This window comes from Rhinoderma darwinii, chromosome 1 (assembly GCF_050947455.1).
Source record: "Rhinoderma darwinii isolate aRhiDar2 chromosome 1, aRhiDar2.hap1, whole genome shotgun sequence".
NCBI lineage: Eukaryota > Metazoa > Chordata > Amphibia > Anura > Rhinodermatidae > Rhinoderma > Rhinoderma darwinii.
The window spans coordinates 24,884,500-24,909,268 of NC_134687.1; the positions used below are offsets into that span (position 1 = coordinate 24,884,500).

General features: G+C 46.8%; 1 protein-coding gene across 8 annotated transcripts in view; it reads right to left on the bottom strand.

Moving 5' to 3' along the window:
• The window catches only part of REEP1 (receptor accessory protein 1), a 219,947-nt gene that overhangs the window by 15,486 nt on the left and 179,692 nt on the right, over positions 1-24,769 (bottom strand). For 4 of the 8 annotated variants that reach the window (XM_075856587.1, XM_075856527.1, XM_075856544.1 and 1 more), the window contains one exon: positions 11,474-11,622. The exons of 2 other annotated variants lie outside the window; for them this stretch is intronic. In XM_075856587.1, coding sequence (XP_075712702.1) covers positions 11,474-11,622 — 149 coding nt within the window. Of the gene's footprint in view, positions 1-11,473; positions 11,639-24,769 lie in introns of those variants that run through there. 2 more of the 8 variants (XM_075856553.1, XM_075856571.1) reach the window with 2 other exon arrangements.

Genomic DNA, 24,769 nt, shown 5'->3' on the forward strand with positions numbered 1-24,769 from the left:
ACATGATAGGATTAGATACACAGCTCAGCAGACAGTATCACACATGATAGGATTAGATACAGTGGCCCAGCAGACAGTATCACACATGATAGGATTAGATACAGTGGCTCAGCAGACAGTACCACACATGATAGGATTAGATACAGTGGCTCAGCAGACAGTACCACACATGATAGGATTAGATACAGTGGCTCAGCAGACAGTATCACACATGATAGGATTAGATACAGTGGCTCAGCAGACAGTACCACACATTATAGGATTAGATACAGTGGCTCAGCAGACAGTATCACACATGATAGGATTAGATACAGTGGCTCAGCAGACAGTATCACACATGATCGGATTAGATATAGGGCCCAGCACAGTATCATACATGATTGGATTAGATACACAGCTCAGCAGACTGTATCACACATGATAGGATTAGATACAGGGCCCAGCTCGCTGACATTGCGGCTCCAGCGCTGGACCCAGGAAAGGTAAGAATAATAATTTTGCTTCTTTATGTGTTACTGATTATTTTTGTGTGTTTGTGGTTTTTTTACAGGTTCGGTTGTTGGACTTCGGATACGAGGACTTCAATGACGGCGTTTTTTTTATTCTCAATAAAATGGTTAATGAGGGTTGTGTTTTTATTTCAATAAAAAAAATTTCTATGTGCTTGTATCTTTTTAAACTTATTTATCACCGCCTTAGTAATGGCCGCTGGCTGATTGACAACCTCCATTACTAAGGCGAGGCTTAATGTTAGCCGGTGCAGAGTCTACACTAACCCCCATTATTACCCCGGTACCCACCGCCACCAGGGGTACTGGGAAGAGCCGGGTACAAACCAGTACCCGACCAGCTGTAGTGACGGGCAGGCACCGGGGTGGCCGCAGGCTGGTAGTATTAGGCTGGGGAAGGCCAAAAACAGTGGCCCTTCCCACCCTTGTAATGCTGCCTGCTGCTGCTGTGTTGTATCTGGCTGGTTATGAAAATTGGGGGGGACCCGACATCGTTCTTTCCAATTATTTTTTAAATGACGTGGCGTCCCCCCCATTTTCATAACCAGCCAGATACAATAAAGCAGCAGCAGCCTAGCATCACCAGGGTAGGAAGGGCCACTGTATCTGGCCTTTCCCCTCCTGATAATACCAGCCTGCGGCCACCCCAGTGGCCGACCATCACTACAGATGGTCAGGTACTGGATCGTACCCGGCTCTTCCCAGCACCCCTGGTGGCGGTGGGTACCGGGGTAATAAAGGGGGTTAGTGTTAGCCTCTGCACCGGCTAACACTAAGCCCTGCCTTAGCAATGGATGCTGTCAATCAGCCGGCGGCCATTACTAAGGCGGTAGTAATATAGTTTAAAAAAAACCACAAAGACATAGAAAAAATATTTTATTGAAATAAAAAAAAAAAACACAACCCTCATTAACCATTTTATTAATAAAAAAAAAGCTGTCATCGAAGTAGTCCTGGAATCCGCCGTAGTCCAACGACCGAACCTGTAAGAAAACACACAAAAAATGATTAGTAACACATGTGTTAGGGTATGTGCACACACACTAATTACGTCCGGAATTGACGGACGTATTTCGGCCGCAAGTACCGGACCGAACACACTGCAGGGAGCCGGGCTCCTAGCATCATAGTTATGTACGACGCTAGGAGTCCCTGCCTCGCTGCCGGACAACTGTCCGGTACTGAAAACATGATTACAGTACAGGACAGTTGTCCCACAGCGAGGCAGGGACTCCTAGCGTCGTACATAAGTACGACGCTAGGAGCCCGGCTCCCTGCAGTGTGTTCGGTCCGGTACTTGCGGCCGAAATACATCCGTCACTTACGGACGTAATTAGTGTCTGTGCACATACCCTAAGGCTTAGATACAGGGCCCATGTGTGATACTGTCTGTGGGACCCTGTATCTAAGCCTACCACAAGGTAGGCTTAGATACAGGGTCCAGCAGACAGTAATCTTATACAGTATAAGATTACTGTGTGCTGGGGCCCTGTATCTAAACCTACAGTGTGGTAGGCTTAGATACAGGGCCCAGCAGACAGGATCACGCATGGGCCATGTATCTAAGCCTACCATGTGATTGGCTTAGATACAGGGCCCAGCAGACAGCATCACACAATCTGTGATCCTGTCTCATGGGCCCCCTAAGCCTGCTACATCGTAGGCTTAGGGGTTGTGCAGTCCCTAAACATTGATGGCCTATCCTCAGGATAGGCCATCAATAGCTGATGTGTCGCCCGGGACCCGCAAATCAGCTGTTTTGAAGGGGCCGCAGCACTCGTACGAGAGCTGCTTCCCCTTCATTTCACTACTCGCCCACACTGTGAATCGCCGAAACCGATTCACAGTGTGACCGGAATGAAGTGACAGGAATGAAGGGGAGCAGCTCTCGTACGAGTGCTGCGGCCCCTTCAAAACAGCTGATTGGCGGGTCCCAGGAGTCGGACCCCGCCAGTCAGGGCTATCTTACCTTCCTCTTCGGCCGCGGCGGGAGTTCTGTCGTCTCGATGCTGTGCGCGGCGCATAGCGCTGTGACGTCATGTGCTGCGCACAGCGCCTGACGTCAGGACCTCCGCTGCGATCCGGAACCAGGAAGGTAAGTAAAGTATGTTACTATAGTAACAGGGGCCCGCGGCCCGAGTTACTATAGTAACTTTTTATTGATGTGGTGCGGGGGGCCGTGGGCCCCCCTGGCTTCGGGGCCCGGTCGCAATTGCGACCGCTGCGACCCCTATAGCTACGCCAGTGGTCCACGGGCCTCTGTCTCAGTCCTCAGCATCGCGCAGCTGAGAACTGAGTCGGCCAGCAGAGGAACGGGCCCCCTTCCCACGCGGGGCCCTTGTGCAGCTGCACCGGCTGCACATGCGGTATGTCCGCCCCTGATTAGTAGTCTCCCACAGCATGACTAATACTAAGTGTCTTTATTTAGCTTCATAGTTATTTTGATGAAAAGCTAATTGCATTTTAACACTGACATAACAGTCAATGTCTTTATATTAGTGACTTTCAGATTTCTTGGATAGCCTTTCTTATACGAGCCCACCAATTTATATGAATCAGAAAAATAAAGGCCCTTTTACACGGGCCAATTATCGGGCAAATATGAACACTCGTTCCCAATGTAAACAGGACAACGATTAGCCGATGAACAAGCAAACGCTCGTTCATCGGCTGATTGTATCGTTTATGTTGCAAGAAATATTATCGTGGTCGGCAGCACATCTCCCGGTGTAAAATTGTAAACGTGCTGCCGACATGATGGAAATGTATGGGGACGAGCGATCATAATAACGATCACTCGTCCCTTGTGAAAGGAGCAAACGAGCGCCGATCAACAAGCAGTCTCGTTGATCGGCGCTCGTTCATATGGCCCATGTCAGGCTGTGTAAGAGGACCCTAAGACTAATGAAGTACCAAAGAACAATAACCCTGTTATTCTGGGGAAGCTGTGTCTAGCCATTCATTTCCCCTGTATCTCCAACTGCGGCCATTACATGTGGCCATTTAAATCAATGGGAGACCAGACATTTAATGTATGGACGGGCTGCATCCGCCATTGTGGGAACCGCTCCCACAGTTCTGTCTCATAGAGGATGATCCCAACTGGGCTACCCCACTCTACTATTATTGCATCTGGAAAGTGGTTGTTATCATGACACAACTCCTTTAATGGATGAACCAGAATATAGAGTACTGTATTATTTTTAAGATTATAGAGGAGAGTACAAGAGAAATCTTAGATCAATACGGCTACTGAACTTAAAAGGATTGTCCCAAGATTAACATTTATCACCTATCCACAGGGTAATAAATATCTGATCTCTGGGGGCCTTACTGCTGGGACCCCACCGATCACTAGAATTGGGGTCCCGAGCCCCCTTTCCTCCGCACTGCACCCCCGCAGTGAGGAGGAGCTTGAATAAAGCGCCAGTTATACATGCACTATTCCATGTCTATGGGACTGACAAGACAACTTGAGAACTGTTTCCTTCATTCACATAGACTTTGAATAGAGCAGAACCACGCATGCTCGTTCACCCCACCATTAAAGTTCCCCTCGCTGCGACAGTGCAGAGAGGAGGAACAGGGGCTCATAACCCCCGTTCCAGTGATCGGTGGCAGTCCCAGCAGTGGGAGCCCCAGCGATCAGACGTTTATCACCTATCATGTAACTAGGTCATAAATGTTAATCTTGGGAAAACCCATTTAACAGTTGCTTATAATTTTGCTTCTTGGACCTACTGTAATTATTTCTTATTGCTGGAGGAGCTTCTTAAGTATTTCCTAGCAGAATAAGCTATATCGTGGTCATTGAAATGAATGGGTAAGGCATGGGCGCCGGTGCTTCTCAAGAAAGAGAGCTCTTCTTCCAAGTGTCTCTGCTCGGGCTAAAATAGTGAGGTCCCCATGAGGAGATACCTGTAACGTCCGTGGTCGCTGACCATGAACTCCTTCCATCCAGTCGACGCCCTTCTCTCAAGAGATGTCTGCACAAACGGCCGTCCTGCTCCACAGTGACCACCAGGGTGCGCTCACAAGCTCAGTCCAGACTTAAGAAGTCAGAGTGCACGCATGTTGGAGATTGAGCTAATTGCTCCCAGAGCACCCTGGGCTATAAGAAGGCCCCAGCCCCATCATCCCACGCCTGAGCATTGTTGTCGTATTCAAAGTTTGTCTTGCAAATGGTCCCCTAGTGTTTCCTGCTCCCAGTGTTTCCTGTTCCTGTATCCTGTAACCTGTATCCTGATCTAGTGCCGTGCTGAGCTGTAGCCGTGCTGTGCTGTATACCACGCCTGTCCTGCTTCTCCACGCCTGACGTCTACCTGCTGCCTAGTTCCTACTTTGATACTGTCCGAGCTGCCACAGGTACCCTATATGAACTATAGGCTCTGACCTGCGCCCTGTTGGCCAGCTGCCATACCGCCAAGGCGCTACGGCCCAGTGGGTTCACGAACCCTACGTAACAATACCCCTCTATAAAATCCAAATAACCTTTTTTGGGCATATTGAGAATGGTTGTCTAATGAGAACAAGCCCTTGAAAAACCATCTGCAATATGCATTTTTTCAGAAGCTTGGTTGTTGGAACTCTGTTTTTGCCTTGGTGATGGTTCATATCTATCAATGAACGGGACTACTGTGATATCATTCACTATTGACAGAACACAGACCCTCATAAAATCAGTAGTAGTAGTAAATTCAGACAATGGGTTCATTGATAGAACCGAATGTCTAACGGAAAAAAAGCTAGGGAGCTGGCCATATACAAGATTTTGGCCATTGATAGAGCATGTCTAGCAACAAACTAACATAATCCTTTAGAGACCGAAAAAGCAGTATTAATCCAAAAAATCTATAGAATTGCAGTCGATTTTAGTTCCTATTCATCCTACAACTGCACCGACGGAAATATGTTGCCTTTGAACTTGACTAATTAAATATTTCAGGTAAGTACAAATTTTTTTTCACTACAGAAAGGGAAAAATTACATTTTTCAATGAAGATAGTTGAATAGAAGTATAAGTACAATTTCTTCAGTAATACAGCAGCTACTGTATGTGTAAACCCTAAAAGCCCCTGAGCCAAAGTGAAAGCAATGCATGTCGTATTACGGGTGTATTCTTCCTAAAAGAATATGGTGTCTCATATAGGCACCACATGACAGCCCACAGAATATGCCACGTGCATGAAGCCTCAGTCAGATGTATGGACTAAATTACTTGTGGCAGTCATATATTGTCTACTAATGGCTTTTAGGCATGACAGGCCGCGGACAGCCGTCCATATTTACGGGCCGTGCTCCAATAATAAAGTATGGGAGCACGGTCCGTATAATAATAAAAAAATAGGCCCTATTTTTTTCCGGAACGTTTCTATAGGAAGGTGTCCATCGGCCATAGAAATGAATTAACCCGTAATTACGGGCGATTTTACGGTCGTGTACATTTAGCCTAAGTGTAGACAGAGAATTAATTTCTTCAAACAGACCAGTGTGAAGAGAGGCCCATAGGAACTACAGAATCCCAATTGGGGGCTTTCACCAATGTTGCAAAACTAAACCTGACTTTGCAAACTTGACTATGGATGTCTGGCCATCCCTGAAAACTAGACACTCGTCACCTCCCAGCTATTGAGCAGAGGCTAGGGCAGTTGCTGAGGCTACTACTGAACAGCTGATTCATCAGTGTAGGTCAGATGACCACACTCTCGTTTAGAAAGAGCGACTTGATTGGTCTGCCTGTCCTTAAGAATCCCTGGCCTCAGATTGAGGGCGTCAGTTATAGTACTTTCTATGTGAGTTTGCCATGTGCTAGTCAGATCATGTTCCAGTCTAGAGTTGTGTTTTTTCAAGCTCTGCCTAAGTATTTCATCAGTCCGTGTTTGCTTTTGGGTTTTGTCCATTAAGGGTACCTGAATTTTGATGAGTTCAGTAAAATCATGCAGAGACATCATTGAGAGGTCATTCTGTACCTGTGTAACCCTTTATGAGCGCTGTACCATTGTTTATTGCCCTGTTCTGTCTGCACCCCAACTTATGTTCTTCTCTGAGGCTGGGGGCATGGGCAAAACTTACAAGTCTGCCAGTAACACATTGCTACAGACTGATGCCTCACTAAGCGCAGGTAAAGGTGGGTCATTTCTAATAGCCATATCTCGGGCTGTGTACCACCTAGAACTGTGATCGTGATTCTGGTGGCATATGAAAGCTGAGTTTCTTATCTTTCATATGCCACCAGGATTTCTAGCTGTGACGGAATCGGAGATATCACCAGTTGAAAAAACAGTCGGGAATGGAAGCTGTATACAATATTAATTTACAGTTCCCATTCCCTTATATCTTTAACTGGTGATATCTCCAGTTGTTCTCGGTGGTCCACAGCCCGAGATATGGCTATTTGAAGTGAGCCCCCTTCCCTCCAGCCTCAGTCTCTGACAGTGAGTCTGTATGATGTCTCGGCACCCTTGCTGCTAAAGACGGGTTTGCCTAAGCAACAGTGAGTGGACAGAAAATTATAAAGAAGGGAGACCCCTAGTGGCAGAGATTTCAAACAGGTTTTTGGATTGGAAAATGTAAAAAAAAAAAAAATCAAAGTGATTTGCAGATTTGTTCAGGATCAAATATACTATGATTTTAGACTAAGTTGTTCCAAAATTTAGTGGCCATTTAAAGTTGATTAGTTTCATCCAGTTTTATTGTTTTCCATTCTGCTTACCTAGTTTCCCCTTAGTTTGCGAACAGTTTTTGCTGTTTTTATTGCCTCTGGTTCCTATTGTATTCCTGATGTTGTGTTAGGTATAATATCGGCAGATTAGAGACTCTATTAGGGACAGTGTTTGGGATAGTGAGGGTTAGTGGGGTGTGAGTCAGTGCTTAGGGACAGATCCAGGGATAGATATAGGGAAAGCTATTTAGGGTTCACTTGAGATCATCTATCATCATCCATTTGGTATTCATCATCTGACTGTTATCATAATCCATCATCCGTGGTTACCATCCCTGACTGTTATCATCACCCATCATCCATTTCTTCTCAACATCCCTCTGACATCTTCATCTTGAGTTCCTGTTTCTTGTTTTTGTTGCGTGTCAGTATTGTGATATGTGCTCCAAAATTCCCTTCTCTCGACTGTCCGCTTTGTTCACAATTCGGCTCTACTGTAGTCCTGCTGTCTTGTGGCCAGCCAGCGTCGTTACACACGGATCTGCAATACGGGCTCATACTTTACCTCTGTGTGCCTCTAATTTTATAAAGGCAAATGGATGTTTTTTTTCTCACAGATTCCGTGTGAAGCCACGAGAAAAAATTGTGACATGTTCAATTAAATACCACATTATTCAGGTATTCTAGGAGAGAGCTATGGGTTCATAATACGCCATGCATTGTGTGTATGAGATCTTAGAGTTATTGGGGTTTACTAACAAATTACTAACTAAAGTATCATAAAATATTTATTATTAGGGCTGTGTGCTTACTGTAGGTTAGAACCCAGAGGGAAAAAAACACCTATGAGACTCCCAGGGGCGTAACTAGGAAAGATTGGGCCCCATAGCAAACTTTTGACTGGGCCCCCTCCCTCCACACAGACCACCTTGTAGATAGTGCCCCCTGTAGATTGCGCCACATAGCTCCCCCTTAGTAGATAGTGCCACACAGCCCCCCTCTTTTATATAGTGCCACACAGCACCCACTCTTGTATATAGTGCTACACAGCCGACCTCTTGTATATAGTGCTACACAGTCCCCCTTTGTATATAGTTTCACACAGCCCTTCTCCCTTGTATATAGTGCCACACCACCCTCCCATGTATATAGTGGCACACAGCCCCCTCCCTTGTATATAGTGCCACACATCCCCGCTCCTTTGTATGTAGTGCCACACGGCCCCCTCCCTTGTATATAGTGCCATATAGCCCCCTCCCTTGTATATAGTGCCACACGGCCCCCTTCCCTTGTATATAGTTCCACCCAGACCCCTGTAGAGAGCGCCACACACAGCCCTCTGTAGATAGCGTCACACACAGCCCTCCTACCCTTGTAAATAGTGCCATACAGCCCCTCCTTAGTATAGTTCCACACAGCCCCCTTGTATATAGTGCCATACAGCCCCCCTTAGTGCCACACAGCCCCCTTGTATATAGTGCCATACGGCCCCCTTCCCTTGTATATAGTTCCACCCAGACCCCTTTAGAGAGCGCCACACACAGCCCCCTGTATATAGCGCCACACACAGCCCTCCTCCCCTTGTATATAGTGCATACAGCCCCCCTTAGTGCCACACAGCCCCCTTGTATATAGTGCCATACGGCCCCCTTCCCTTGTATATAGTTCCACCCAGACCCCTGTAGAGAGCGCCACACACAGCCCCCTGTATATAGCGCCACACACAGCCCTCCTCCCCTTGTAAATAGTGCCATACAGCCCCTCCTTAGTATAGTTCCACACAGCCCCCCTTGTATATAGTGCCATAAAGCCCCCCTTAGTGCCACACAGCCCCCCTTGTATAAAGTGCCACACAGCCCCCTTGTGTATAGTGCCACACAGCATTCCCTTCTTTGTATATATTGCTAGACAGCAATCCCCCCTTGTATATAGTGATACACAGCCCCCCTTGTATATAGTGATGCACAGCAATCCCCCCTTGTATATAGTGATATAATGCTACACAGCCCCCCTTGTATATAGTGATACACAGCCCCCCTTGTATATAGTGACACACAGCCCCCCCCATGTATATAGTGCTACACAGCAATCCTCCTGTATATTGACACACAGCGGCGCCACCGGGCATGGCAGATGGCACGGACCCCTCATGCCGTGGGCCCCGTAGCAGCCGCTATGGCTGCTACAGCAGTAGTTATGCCACTAGAGACTCCTTAAATCTAAGCCTTTTCTCAAGAATTTTTTCTTTTTATATACAAAGTGACTATAGTGGACACTGGTGCTCAGAAGAACAAGGAGGCGCTTACAGCAGAAATCAATACATCTAAAATAAAAATTGTATTTTAAATCGTTCTAGCCCTCATTGGACTGCATTTGCTTTTTCTCTTTTAATATCCCTGGTTCATATTTTGCTCCAAAAGTGCATTGGGATATCATGAGAGAACTGGCAAGTGTGGCAATTGTCGCTGGGTTACTGTTGCCTTTATTCACTTATTATCCATCATTATTATAGCACCAGTACCCATAGGAAACTCACCCAAGACAATATGATTGATTTGATGCAGATGTTTGGATTGAAACCTATGGCCCTCCAGTGCTACAGGATAGCTGTGCAAAACACTGCTGTGTCTGTGAGGACATACTGGGAATTGTAGGTTTTCACTAGTAGGAAAACCACAGGTTGGAGATCCCTGCTCTAGAACATCAGTTACCAGCCCCGCTCTGTTTTGTGATGTTTGAAATAAACACATACTAGATGACCCATGGATCATGTGAATATCTCCTTAGCTCCATGCATTATGTTACCACAGTAAAGCAAGACATAACCTTTGTAAGCACCATGCACTGATCCTTAACTGTACATCACCTAGTCCTTCTGATTAAACTGGTGCTCATGACATCAGTGGTCTCCACTCTTTATCCTCTGATCAATTTAACAAAAAGCAAATGAAATAACGTTAAGATGGTCGTTCTCTGTACTGAAGGACTTTACAAAAGTATTTTTGAAACACAGAAACAAAATAAAAGTAGAGAATTTCAATGTTCTTCTGGAGCCCACAATCTGGTGGACTATACAAGTAGCGTCCCAATTGGGATTTCAAGGGGTTGTTAACTTCACCATCAAGCGCAGTGTTAGGATGTCACTATACCGTCTCAAAATGGAGTTCCCCTTTAAAGTAAAGCTGGGTTCACACACCCTATTTACGGACGTAATTCGGGCGTTTTAACCTCGAATTACGTCCGAAAATACGGCTCCAATGCGCCGGCAAACATCTGCCCATTCATTTGAATGGGCTTTACGATGTTCTGTGCCGACAGTAATTTTTTCTACGCGCCGCTGTTAAATGGCGGCGTGTAAAAAAGACGCCTGCGTCAAAGAAGTGCCTGTCACTTCTTGAGACGTAATTGGAGCCGTTTTCCATTGACACCATGGAAAAACAGCTCCAATTACGTCCGTAATGGACGCAGCGAAAAGCGCCTGCACATGCCATTACGTCTGAAATTGCGGAGCTGTTTTCTCCTGAAAACAGCTCCGTGATTTCAGCCATTACAGACGTGTACGTGTGAACATACCCTCAAACTCAAGGGCGTACATAGTCAGACCAAATGTCTGCTATCGGGACTCTGGAGAGAGGGGTCAATTCCAAGTGTGTCCTTTTTACCATTTCAATGACAGTGAGAACCGGCGCAGGGATGTGGTCTCCAGAGGTGATGCAAATTTAGCAAACAAGGAAGTGAAAATGTACTCAAATCACGAAAATGGGATTGGAACACCAACAAGTCCTGTCCTGTAATGTGTGGTTAGAAGTGTGGTGATGCCAAGCAGCACCTGAAAGAGACATAATTTTTATCTTTGCTAGGGGATCCCTGGTCCTCTATGTACGACACTGGTGAAACTGTTACCAGCATCAGTTCCTACACAATTTCTTGGTCAAGTAGGAGGAGTGTTGGTGGAGATAACCTACCGTTCACCAAAGCAGTGGCGCCTTGAATCCTTAAAGGTTGAGGAAGGGGCTCGCACCCATTACACCACCAACTTGATAAGATATTTTTACTTTTCTCAATACCAACCTCCATACCAATCAATCCCAAAAATGAATGAGCCTGGCACTGGTTTTTATGGAGTGGCCCCTCTCCACTGAAATCAATTTGTGTTAGGGAACACAATAAAAAAAGTCACGTTAGTGGGGGGTCCAGCGGCTACAAGACATGGCTGATTAGCATCTTCTAAATGTCTATGGTTTAGAGAACACAGATAACAGAGGAACCCAAACCTGACAACCAGAACATCGACTTCCCATACCTCAACAAGTCGGTCCTTCTTCCGTGGTGGTTTGTGAATAGGGGCTTGCTCCAGTATAACTATCCCACCATCATCTTCTTCATCTGAAACCATTTCCTGTTTTTCATAGGATGTATTACTGGCCATCTCACACTGATCCAACTCAACAACTATGTCCACATGAAGCTACACATGAATAATATCAATATTGTCAAAAGGCAACGCACTACTAAACTAGCAGATTATATAATATTAGTCAATGCAACTTCAGGCCAACCAAATTCTCTCCACAAGAAAATTAGTTTGAGCCACAGGCAGGGGTAGTAACTTTAGAAAGACGGGTTATAACATGGTAAAAGCGTTAGAGGTTATTTATTTCATTGAAAAGGCAGACGATTGTTATATGAAGCTCCCTCCTTTTCACTTTCGCACTCAACAATATTCAAGTCAAAAACAAATGAAGAAAAAGTTATTTAAAAAACGTCCAAAAACGACAGAAGCCTGGTTCGTTACATTTTCACATCCTTGCATAAACAGGACTACGTGCACAAAAGATTTGTCTTTAAATGCATTTATGGTCTTGCAGTGGATATGACTTGAGCGCAATCCAAGTGTGAGCGTTATAAACTACCATTACCTTGAGTTGGGAAACATCCAAATATGAGTCTTAATTTCCAGCCACATTTATTATAGAAGAACGTGACTCCCTTTTATAAGTGGATCTATGCCAGGTGGACGACTAGATGGTTAGCGTTAATCACACCGGTCAGCCATTAAAGAGATTCTACCATTACATAGGAGTCATATTTAAGTTCTTCCTGTTAATAGTTTGGAAAGCAAAATACTATAAATCATATATCCACATTCATAACACCATTTTACAGTTTAGGCTTCTTTAACATCTGCGTCAGGACTCCGTTCATGGGTTCCGTCTGAGCTTTCCGTCAGGGGAACCCATGAACAGAACCCGGACTGCAACATATGCAAACATTAAGTTTGAGTTCAATGGTGACGGATCCGATGCAAATGGTTTCCATTTGTCACCGTTGTTTAAGGGTTCCGTCATTTTGATGGAATGAATATCGCAGTCGACTACGGTATTGATTCCGTCAAAATGACGGAACCCTTAAACAACGGTGAGAAACGGAAACCATTTGCACGGGATCCGTCACCATTGAAATCAATAGTGATGCAAATGGAATGCTACGGTTTCCGTTTGTTTCAGTCAGGGCTCTGTTCATGGGTTCCCCTGACAGAAAGCTCAGACGGAACCCATGAACCGTACCCTGATGCAGATGTGAACGAAGCCTTACATATAGACTTAATGGACAACCCTTGTCATATGCCCTATTAGGCCACATGGATGTCATAGAGTAGGGCAGAATTAGAGCAGAGAGCCACTGATAAGAGTAGCTCCCAGTCTGGCAAACGCAACGGGACCATGTATAACATCGTCACCCTTTCATTTGAATAGGTGTGAAGTAATACTACATTTCCCCTGCAGAGGCCACTGCAGGGAAAATGAGCGGCCAAACAGAGCCTCCCCCTACATTAACAGCTGATCGCCAGGAGTTAAAGAAGCCGAACCCATGGTGAACAGTTGAACGTCAGGAGTGCCAAATTCTAAGAAGAGGTTACAGTCTGTATTATACTCCACAGCTGTATTCACAATTCTGCAGGCTTAAATCTCCCAGCACTCCTAGCTGACTCAATGGGAAGAACTTATTAAAGATTTTTATCTCTGGCGCACAGACAGGTAAAGATGCGCAATTTTTTTTTAAAAGACATGCACTTCTTAATAAGAATTTGGTGCATCTTACTCCAATCTATTTTGGTTTAAAACTTGCGTATTCAACGACATTCTAAGTAAAGGTGGTTTTACATACGGTAAGGGGCGCCGATTGAGGATAATAGCATGCTGATCGTTTCCTTAATTTAAACCGCACAATGATCGAAACGTATGGGGACGAATGATCGTTAATATTGTTGTTCGTCCCCATACATTCTGTATCTTATCGGCAGAACATCCCCTATTTACACGAGGAGGTGTGCTACCGACAAGCGACCATTTTTTGGCCTGCATTTGCTCTTTTCTCGTCTGATCTCTAACCTGTTTACATAGTGCAATGATCGGGAACGAGCGTTCATACAAGTGCTTGTTCACCCAATCATTGGGAGAAGATTAAAGGAACTTTTACATAAACCAAAGTCTATGCAGGGCTTGCTCTGGTCATTTGCATTCTGGGAAGTGGTATCTTTAAACCAGACAATATACAGTCATCTAATGTAGGACAAACTAGCTGCCCCTTGCATTATAGGAGCACAGCTAAGCTGCTTGGGGTGTTTCGGAAAAAAACCTTGTTGACGGTTTCCACTAACAAGCAGCAGAATTGGGAGTGCAGCTCCGAAGTATAATACAGTCTGTAACTCAGAATCCGTACAAGACAACTAATGAATAATTTACAAAGTTCTAAAACTATTTATAACTATATATAAACGGTAAAATAGTGTCCAAAGGTGGATATACCCTTTGAGAAGGTGTTAGTGACGGTAGATTCCCTTTAATACACAACAAAGTGGTTAAAAACCTACAACACTATCATGCAGATCTGTAACACTTACATAAGAGTCCCAGAACATTGGAGAATAGGAAAAAAAAGAAAAAAATATTAAGTCTTTCGATAATATCTCATTAACAAATGAAATATAATAATTCTCAACTATTCTTTTGGTGTATGTTTACATGCAGGTGCCCTACCACTGCCACATCAGAGAAAGCGTTCAAAACCCACAACAACAAAAAACGCCCGCTATACCCTGTTCAGGTCATTAGACCCATGGCCAGGCCAGGATTTGTGGACACAAAACTCTTGTGGCAAACTGTCCTCAGGCTCTATTCACACTGGCCTAATTGATAGTCTATTGGGTTTCTAATCACTAAATATAAACTGTAGGGTCACCTAAAGAGAGCTTATAGTTAAATGTGGTAGGGTATATGTGGTCGCCTTCTAGTTTTAGGGGTTGTATAGCTGCTCAGCCCCATTTGGCTAAGTTGCAATACCAGACACAGTCCAACAGTAGCGCTGTTTCTGGGGTAAAAAGCCGATACTTTTTTTCTACTCTTATACACCCCTTTATTTCATTATGTATTATAACTCCAAGTTCAAAGGTATGATCCTGCTACTGTTTATATTTTACTAAGGCCTCATGCACACGAACGTAAAAACGCCCGTAGAGAGAAGGGCTGCCGATTAGTGCAGTGCAATTTTGCAGCGAAAACGTGCCCGTAAATACGGAATACTGGTGACACCGGACCCGTATTTACGGGCACGGGTCTGTAAATATTGGTGCAATAAGGGTTGAATACGTGTGACCAAGGACCCGTATTTACGCCAGTATTTACGGGAGGACAAGAATACGTTCGTGTGCATGAGGCCTAAATGTAACATTTTATGGAGTTCGCCTTTATCTATATGCAATATAGTGATGATATAGAGCGGTGTCTGGAGTCAATGCTCCAGTACTTCAACATTCATGACCTATCCCTAGGATGTCTAATCTGTGGGGGTCCAACTTTTCCAAAGGGCCCTTCATTGCTTACACAGGAACAGTGGCTCCTCCGCTTCGCACTTCAGGTCGTCCCATTCACTTGATTGTTTAAACAAGATCGGTGGGAGTCTCGGAGGTCCTAAAGGATAGACCATCAAGAGATCTCCTCTAAATAATCTCAACAGGAAGAGAATGGCCGAGGATCTTGACAGAAATTTGCATTTGGTGCTGGTGGGCCACCCACCACAGAAGCTGCAAGTGCCCCACCCAATGTTTTAAAATCCGCATTTTAAATATTACTCAACCCTCATCATTTTATGATCTGATCTATAGACCCTTCGGGGTCATTACGTTGTTATTGATTACAATATCAGATATAGTATGTGTGATGTTTATTTCCAATTGACCGCAACTTATTGTTTAAATTTCTAGGTTTTGAGATAATATCTTAGCGATGCCCTGGTTAATTATTAGCTCGCGAGGCACCAAGGAAATGATGATTGTATTATGTACAGCTGCCAAGTATCAGCTGCAAGGAGTAGATTGTAAAACTTTATGAGTCTGTAGTATACGAAATATATATGTCTAAGGCAATGGGACTTCCAATTATTGTGAGAGCAGGGATCCCTATGAGACATGTTCTGTAAGGCAGCGGAATACAGGGGTGTAAATGATAAGGTGTCCACAACTACCTCAACAGTTTTGAAAAGTATTGAAAGGGGCGTGGCTAAGAAGAGCCGCCAATAGCGTAACATTTCTTTAAAGACATGCACCTTTTTTTGCTAAAGAAATTGATGTACATGTATGCCAGCCATAAGACCTCTAAGGAAGAGAATTATTTTTAATATGTTACATAACGCCATTTTGTACAACACTAGTAATAAATATTCCCCAGGGTGTTAGATTCCCTCTTTACCCTCTGCTGTCATCTGGACCAGATCTCTTTATTAAAAACAGGTATGGGTGGAGTAAATCCACTGCAGACTAAAGATGTACTGGGAAATAAGACACAAGTTTAGAAGAAGAAAGGGGCTAAAGATGCGAACTTCTGTGTTAATGAGGTTGTATGATTACACAGAAGGTTCCTGCTTTCATTTCTAGAAACAGCAATCTATGATCAAGAATAACGAAAAAACAAACAGAACCTTCTGTGTAATCTTATACAACGCCATTTGACAAATTACCCACAATTCTCTATTTCTTGTTTACGGTTAAACAATTTGAGTCCATTAGTAGACTATTTCGGCAGACCGGACTACATCCTATTACTTCAATGAGAGACAAGTCCAATATATATCATATATCAGGGCTGGGCAAAGCCACGAGTCACCATGCCCTTCATGCATTTAGTGGCGAGTGTTCCCGACCAGTGCAGAATCCTTAGAGCTGGTCAATGACACCATCCAGCTACATAGAAATAAAACTCACTTGATATATGGACATATTTTGCCCATATGTTTTGTGAGTGGTTAGTTAGGCTCTGGTTAATCTTTCTTCTTAAAGGGGTTCTCCACTTTGGACAATCCCAACTTTTTAGAAGGGTACCCTGACAATAAACGGATCACAAAGTGTCCCCTTAGCTGGAACCACAAGCGATCTGCTGTAATCTCTGGAGCAAACTGGCAGTAAGTGTTCAATTTCTCTGCAGCACCACCATAGGGGAAATGAAGCATTACACAGTACCCAATTATATCAATTTGTTGTCTGTGTAATACAGGACAGGACATGTCCCCCAGAGAGAGATGTTCTTTGTAACCGCTCTCCACTCTATTCAGAATTCTCATCTCTTGGCCAGAGGACCCCCCCCCCCCCCTATTAAATCAGAATTCACTAATATGTTGTATGAAAATGTGTTTTGACTATACATGGTTGTTGTTCTTCTGTTCTTTGGAGGCCTTTTTTTTTTTGCCAGGATGAAAAGATTTGGTTAATATTTGAATTTGATTATTCTTTTACTATATTTATATCAGGGTGAGTAAACCCTCTACATGACTGTATGTGTCTTCTATTTGTCTCTTTTTGTATTTTATACTAGTGAAATGTCTATTTATTTTACTCATAAATGTTTGTAGCTTTGTTTTCTTAGGATGTAACTCAATTGTATATATGTTTTGATTATGCTTTATATCGTGATTTTTTTAGGCTCCATTCACATCTGGCTTCTATATATAACTTGAAACCACGACGCAGTGCCAGATCCGTCTTACAATAAATACCGCCGGCTCATGACAGACCCTAATTACTTGTAATGGGGTCCGTTGGGTACTGTCAAGGTGTCTATCGGTTCGACTAGAAGAATAGTGCTTCATGCAGCGCCATTTTTCCCATCAAATCTGACGGAATTTGCAACGGAGACTCCGAACGCAAATGTGAACAGAGACTAACTTACATCTTGAGATGTTATACTGTTCTATATTGTTTATCCAACCAAGGTAAAAGGAAAAGTCCCCACTGTGACTATTTTTATAGGGAGTACTGTTCTAAGTAATGGGAGGGGGCAAATCTCAAGTCATGTGTAAAAGGCTTTCTTCACACGATTGGTTGTCAAATTGGAACAATCGATTTGCACCCATGCAGGACCCGTTTTCATGGATCCCTCATAGACTTGAGTCTATTGAAGGATCCAGAAAAATGGGCAAAGATAGGACATGTCCTATTTTTTCCCGGGCCTTTCACACGGTCCGTTAAAAAACCGGCAGTGTGAATAGCCCCATGGACATGTTGATTTTAAGCAAGCTGTGTCACGGCCGTTAAAAAAAAAAAAAAAAAAACGGCCATCACACGGCCGATTATCCCCGTTGTCTGAATAGGGGCTATAGCCCACACATCCCCAATAACTGAGCAACTGCTCGTTAACCGAATTGTGGCCCTACGACATGTCGTTGCTGGCCCCTAACTTCTGGGCTGGTCTGATGTGGGCCATTACATTTCCAGTAATGGCTAGGATATTATTGTGGCATATACAGACAGTGTTGTAATGTATAAGATCAATCACTGTCCTTTATGAAATAGAGGTACTAGAGGAAAAATAAGGTAAATTCTGTTATTGATGTCTGTTACACCCTGTTTTCACCTCCATAATCCACTAATCCATATATTTTATTTCTTGCCAAACAGGAAGCTGGAGATTGTAGCCGGCAGAACGATAAGGAGCTCTGTTATATACACATCCACGAACCGTAATTGGCCTTCTATTATCACTGCTTCATGCAATGATCCTCATAAAACTCAAAGATTTACTAAATGCGTACAGCTTTAGTGAGCAGGATCCACTGACGCGGACTGATTCTCCATCATATTAGGCTTCGTTCACATCAACGTCAGTGTTCCGTTCTGACGAAGCTTTCCATCAGAACGGAACCCTGACTGAGACAAAAGGAAACCATAGGTTTCCGTTTGCATCACCATTAATTTCAATGGTGACGGATCCGGTGCAAATGGTTTCGTTTGTCTCAGTTGTGCAAGGGTTCCGGTGTTTTGACGGAAGCAATATCGTAATTAACTAGGATAATCATTCCATGAAAACGACGGAGCCTTTGCACAACTCACACATACGGAAACCATTTGCACCAGGTCCGTCACCATTGAAATCAATGGATATGCAAACGGGAGTCAGGGTTCCGTTCTGACGGGAAGCTCCGACAGAACATCAGAACGGAACCCTGCCGCAGATGTGAACGAAGCCTTACCAAGGCCTGTGCTAGACGATGATGTAACTGCATGGTCTGATCTGGTATCTATATATGTTTAGGGGTTTGTGGTCTGTATTCATTTTAGGGTGATGAATGGGTTAGATGCACTATTAGTGATCGCTGGGGGTATTTGGGGTGTGACCTATATAAAAGGGGGGGGGGTATATGTTTAAAATGTTTACTGCTTAGCACAAGGCTTCTCAGGATCTCCCTTATGACACCGCTGAAAAGTAGTACAGTAAAGCAGTACAGTAAAGTAGTACAACTAAGGTTCTGTTCACATTACATTTGAGCCCATTTTTAGAGGTATACACTGGAAGTATTTTCCGATGTATATCTCTGACTGATAGCTACAACATATGCCACAGTGGCATACATCAACCATAGGCTTCCATTGTGAAAAACAAAACAAAAACTTACACGGCACAGTATATGTTATTTTACTGTATGCTCTGTATAAGAGAGTGCAGAAGAGGCTGGACGCAGCCCGCAGGGATTAAGGGAAGCCGACATGACCGTCCTGGTAGGGAAAGGGTTAATTAGGTGAGGGAGAGTTGGAAGGAGCTGGAGGAGGGACGGGGAGGAGTTAAGGGGGACGGGGGGGCCGTTCTGCGCTTCCCGCTGTTTCTCGGCATTGAGCCGGAAGCAGCGGGAGGAGTAACACAAGAACAGTAAGCTCCCCGTTGCCCGTGCTTTTAGGGATGGCAGAAGCCTTAATGTTAGAGCGGCTGCGTGCCGCTGCTGTGCACCACGGTCCCGGATGGCTAGAGGAGACCGTGGCTGCCATAACGAGGATCCCGGACGCCGTTTCGCCGCGTCGGGCACGGCGTTCGGGGTCTGTTGCAAAGGACAGGCTCCCCTCCCCCGGCCCCCTCACGAGCATGGCTATGGCGGCGGGGGGGGAGTCGGCAACAACCGCTCCTGCGCTGGGCGGGCAGAGAGCGTTGCCAGGGGTGACGGCGACGCAGGCCGGGTCGACCCGTCCCTCTCGGCGGTCCCGACCTCCAGAGCGCCTCAGCCCGGAGGCAGTCCCGCGGACACGGCGTCGCAGAGGGAGCCCGATCCCGGACGCTGCAGGCCAGGCAGCTGGGAGGACCGCCCCTTCCCAGGCCCTGCGTCCTGGCAGGAATACCAGGCCGCGACGGGGTCCGGCGGTAAGCAGGGAGTCGCAGGCTGGGCTCCCTGTCACCCCTCCCCCATCAGATGGAAGATTTGGAGTACAAGGTACGGCCGCCCCGCATGGTGATGTTCCGGCCAGGGGGCAGGCTTCGTCAGGATCGTCTAGACGGACGCCTAGATCTGCAGCGACGTCGAGGCAACAGGTCCGGTCGGAAGTCTGGGTCCCGGCGGTCGGGCGGCAGGTTGCCGGCCCATCGGTCAGCGCGTCCTCATCCCCGTTCCGAAGATGTCGTTGGGATGGACAGTCGTCGGCGAGAGAAGAATTGGAGGAAGGTGAACTGGACGTGTATCGTCGAGGTCAGGATGGTCCGGCTGACGGGAACACAGCGCCTGTGCAGCCCGGTGAGTGTATAACTCCATCATTGTCTTATCCAGCGATTTTTATGTCGGGTGTCGGCGGGGGGGCTGCTAGCATTGCATCGGGGGCCGGTAGTGGCGCGGGCGGACGCGACGGAGCGGGTTTGGCAGACTTAGTGGGTTGCTTACGGGAGCTGGTGGGGCGCCTGGACAGGGCCGCGGCGCCGGTAGTAACGGAAGTGTCCCCTGCGGTAGTTTGGGAAGGCCCCAGGGACGTGGGATCGTTACAGGTGCGTCCGGTGGCGGCGGTTAGAGAGGCGGTCGCGGTGTCGGTACAGACCGAGGCGCAGAATGACGGCGATCGAGTGCGTATTGATGATCGTGCTCGGGGGGAGGTGTACGTTTGTTTTGAAGGTCCGTTGGGGGCGCATTTAAAGCAGGAGGTGCGCGAGCGGATCTGGAAGGACGAGTATGTTGAAATTTTTTCTCTCTTGCCGCTCGCTAAATTTAATTTGGATAAGAGCAAGCGGGATGAGAGTAAAAAGGACGAGGAGGAACGGCGGCGGTATAGGCTTATCCCGCAGACGTTCGTTAATTGGTCGCAGGCGTTCGCCATATTGGCTAGTGTGATAGGGGAAAAGGCGCCGGAAAATTGTTCGGCGTTGTTTTGTTATTTTGATGCCATTGGGGAGGCTCATAGAGCGTATGGGGGTCAAGCGTGGCTGCGATACGATGAGCAATTCCGTCAGCGGAAGGCGGTTCGGCCGGCGATTCGGTGGGACCAGAAGGATATTGCTCTCTGGTTACGGGTTACGGCTCCGGTTAGGCAGTCCTTTCCCGGGAGCGCCGGCCAGGGAGGCCAGTCTAGTCAGGTTGGACAAAGCGGCGGGGGAAAGGCGGGGTTTTGCTGGCAATTTAATGAAGGTCAGTGCAAGTTCGGGGCCACGTGCAAGTTCAAGCACGTGTGTTCCGAGTGTAATGGTGCATCACACGGGGCGGCAAAATGTCTGCGAAAAAAGAGGTCAGGTAACCAGCACGCGGCTGGTCAAGGGGGTGTCGCCGGTGAGGGTGGAAAAGATGGCCCCTTATCTAAATGAGTATCCGGATAGGGCGGCGGCTAAGTTGCTTTATGAAGGGTTTCGTGTTGGTTTTGTTATTCCTCCGCCTCCTTATGAGGTTCCGGTTACGCGGAGGAATTTAAAATCGGCTTACTTGCATGCAAAAGTCGTGTCGGAAAAGTTGTTAAAAGAAGTTTCGTTGGGCCGCATGTCGGGGCCGTTTGTTGAGTCGCCGGTAAAAGATTTAGTTGTGTCCCCGTTGGGTATTGTCCCTAAACGCGAGCCCGGAAAATTTCGTTTGATTCAACATTTATCGTATCCCAAGGGTTCGTCGGTAAATGACGGGATTGATCACGAGTTGTGCTCCGTAGTTTATACCTCATTCGATAAGGCGGTGGGGTTAGTGCGGGCTGCGGGTCCTGGGGCGCTGCTAGCAAAAACTGACATCGAGGCGGCGTTCAGGTTGTTGCCGGTCCATCCAGAAAGCCAACGGCTGTTGGGTTGTTTTTGGAATGGGGCTTTTTACGTGGATCGGTGCCTTCCGATGGGGTGTTCCCTTTCTTGTGCATACTTCGAGGCGTTTAGTAGCTTCGTGGAGTGGGTAACGAGGGGAGTATCCGGGGTCGACTCGTTGATCCATTACTTAGATGATTTTTTGTGCGTTGGCCCGGGGGGTTCGCCGGTTTGCGGTAATTTGCTTCATGCTCTACAGAAGGTGGCGAGGGATTTTGGGATTCCTTTGGCGCCGGAAAAAACGGAGGGCCCGGTAGCGACGATTTGTTTTTTGGGAATCGAAATAGACTCGGTGGCAATGGAGTGTCGTCTCCCGGCGGATAAGTTGGGTGCTTTGAGGCTGGAGGTTCGACGGGCTTGTAGAATGAAGAAAATGACGCTGAGGGAGCTTCAGTCGCTGCTGGGGAAGTTGAATTTCGCCTGCCGGATTATGCCGATGGGGAGGGTGTTTGGTAGGAGGTTGGCGGCGGCAACGGCGGGAGTGCGTGCGCCGCATCATTTTGTGCGGCTCAAGGAGGAGCACCGAGCTGATCTTCAGGTTTGGGATGACTTCTTGGGCCAGTACAATGGTCGCTCGCTATGGATGGCCCCAGCGCAGGATACGAGTGATTTGAATATTTTCACGGATGCGGCTGGGGCGGGTGGTTTTGGAGCTTACGGGGGAGGTCCGTGGTGCGCAGGTCAATGGCCGGCTAGCTGGGTGTCCAGTGGACTCACGCGGAATCTGGCCCTGCTCGAGCTGTTTCCCATCGTGGTGGCGGCTACCATTTGGGGGGACAGGCTCAGGGATAAGAAGGTCCGTTTTTACTGCGACAACATGGGGGTGGTGCTTGCCATTAATAACATCACGGCGTCCTCTCCTCCGGTAGTTCAATTGTTGCGACATTTAGTGTTGGTGTGTTTGTCGTTGAACGCGTGGGTGGTGGCGGTGCATGTCCCGGGTGTACGGAATTGTATCGCTGATGCTCTTTCTCGCTCGCAGTGGGACCGGTTTCGGCAATTGGCACCGGGAGCGGAACGTCTCGGTTTGGCTTGTCCGGAGCATCTTTGGGATCTGGTATCGGTCCCATAGAACAGCTGTTACAAAGGTCTTTGGCGCGCACGACGTGGAGTGCTTATGCTGCTTGTTGGAGGCAGTGGGAGGAGTGGGTAAGAGAGTTGGGTGACGTCAATACGGATAGAGACAGGTTGGTGGCACTTTTGTACTGGTTAGGGGACGCCTGGGAGGCGGGGTTTTCAGTAGCAAAGGTGAACCGGTTCATATCTGCGGTGGCGTTTGGGTTTAAGTTGCGGGGCTTTCAGGATGTATCGAAGGAATTTCTGGTATCGCAGGCTTTGAAGGGGTTGCGCCGAGGTAGGGTGGAGGCGGATAGTAGAAGGCCGGTGTCGTTTGCTTTGCTTAGCTCGTTGGGCGGTTCATTAGCATCGGTCTGTCGTTCTTCAGACGAAATGGATTTGTTTCGGTTGGCTTTTTCGTTAGCGTTCTTTGGAGCATTTAGAATAGGTGAGTTGGTGTCGCCAAGTACCAAACAGGCAGGGGGGCTGAGATCTGGGGAGGTGAGCCTATTCGCAGACCGGCTGGAGGTATGGTTGCGTCGATCTAAAACTGACCAAGTAGGGAAGGGTAAACTGATAGTTTTGTTCGCCCTCCCGGGGTCGGTCATGTGCCCAGTAGAGTGCATGCGGGGTTTTACGAAAAACAGGGGGTCTCCAGATTTGCCTTTGTTACGTCATGTGGACGGGTCGTTTTTGTCCAGGTTTCAGTTTGGAGCTGTATTTAAAAAATGTTTGACGGCGGTTGGTGTTGCGGCAGGCTCATATTCATCTCATTCCTTCAGGATTGGCGCAGCAACGGAAGCGGGGCGCTGGGGGTTGGATGATGAGGGGGTGAGGCGTATTGGTCGTTGGGAGTCTAAAAGGTTTAAGTCCTATGTCCGCCCCCATATGTTATAATTTTGTTGTTTACGCTTTACAAATGTTATATGGTGGTGCCTAACTGTGTTTTCCGTTTCAGATTCGCCTCCGTGTTTGGTGTGGTTGATGGGTCATTCGTACGTGCACTGGGGGGCTTTGAGGGCGGACGTCCGCCCGGATGGTCGCCAGTTGCGCATTCCGCGACAGGACGCGGTTGTGCATTGGCTGGGTTTTAGAGGTATGTCATGGAGCAGGGTGTTGGCGGAATTCCAGACATATGTGTGGCTTGATAGGGTTCCGGAGGTCTTAGTGTTGCACGTGGGTGGGAATGACTTAGGAGTCCGCCCCTTTCGTGAGTTGGTGCGGGATATCAAACATGATATGTTGTGTTTGTGGGTATCTTATCCCAAGTTGGTGATAGTGTGGTCGGACATAGTCCCAAGAAAGCATTGGCGGTTAGCTAGATCTGTGGAGAGAGTCAATAAGGCTCGCATTAAAGTTAACCGGGCGGTGTCCCGTTTTGTGGCAAGAAACGGGGGCATTTGCGTGAGGCATAGGGATTTGGAGTCAGGAGTGGGGAATTTCTGGAGGAGTGACGGGGTTCATCTGACCGAGGTTGGCATTGATCTTTGGAGCTTGGCGATAGCAGAAGGCATAGAAAGGGCGGTGGTGGTGTGGAGGAACTCACAGGCTTAAGGTGGTCAAGGCCTGTTTCGCTGTGCGGGGGGAGTCCTTGAGGCCAGTCAGTACAAAATGGTGGGGGGGTCGCATCGGGGGTATGCGTCCCCCAAAAAAGGTACATGGTTGAAGACTTCATCGGGTGTTATCCCTTTGAAGTGGTCTTCTGGTAGAAGGTATATCACTTGAAGGCTTCATCGGGTGTTATCCCTTTGAAGTGGACTTCTAGTGGTCGGTATATCACTTGAGGGCTTCATCGGGTGTTATCCCCTTGAAGTGGACTTCTAGTGGTTGGAGCCATCTGCAGAGGTGAACGGTGCTTCCGAGCTGGTTTACGGCTGGAGGTAATTGGTGGTTTGCAGATGGCTAATTCGGTGTGTTCTTAAAAAGGAACATCTGAAGGGGCTTCAAGGACTTCCTCTGCTCGGGTTAATGTT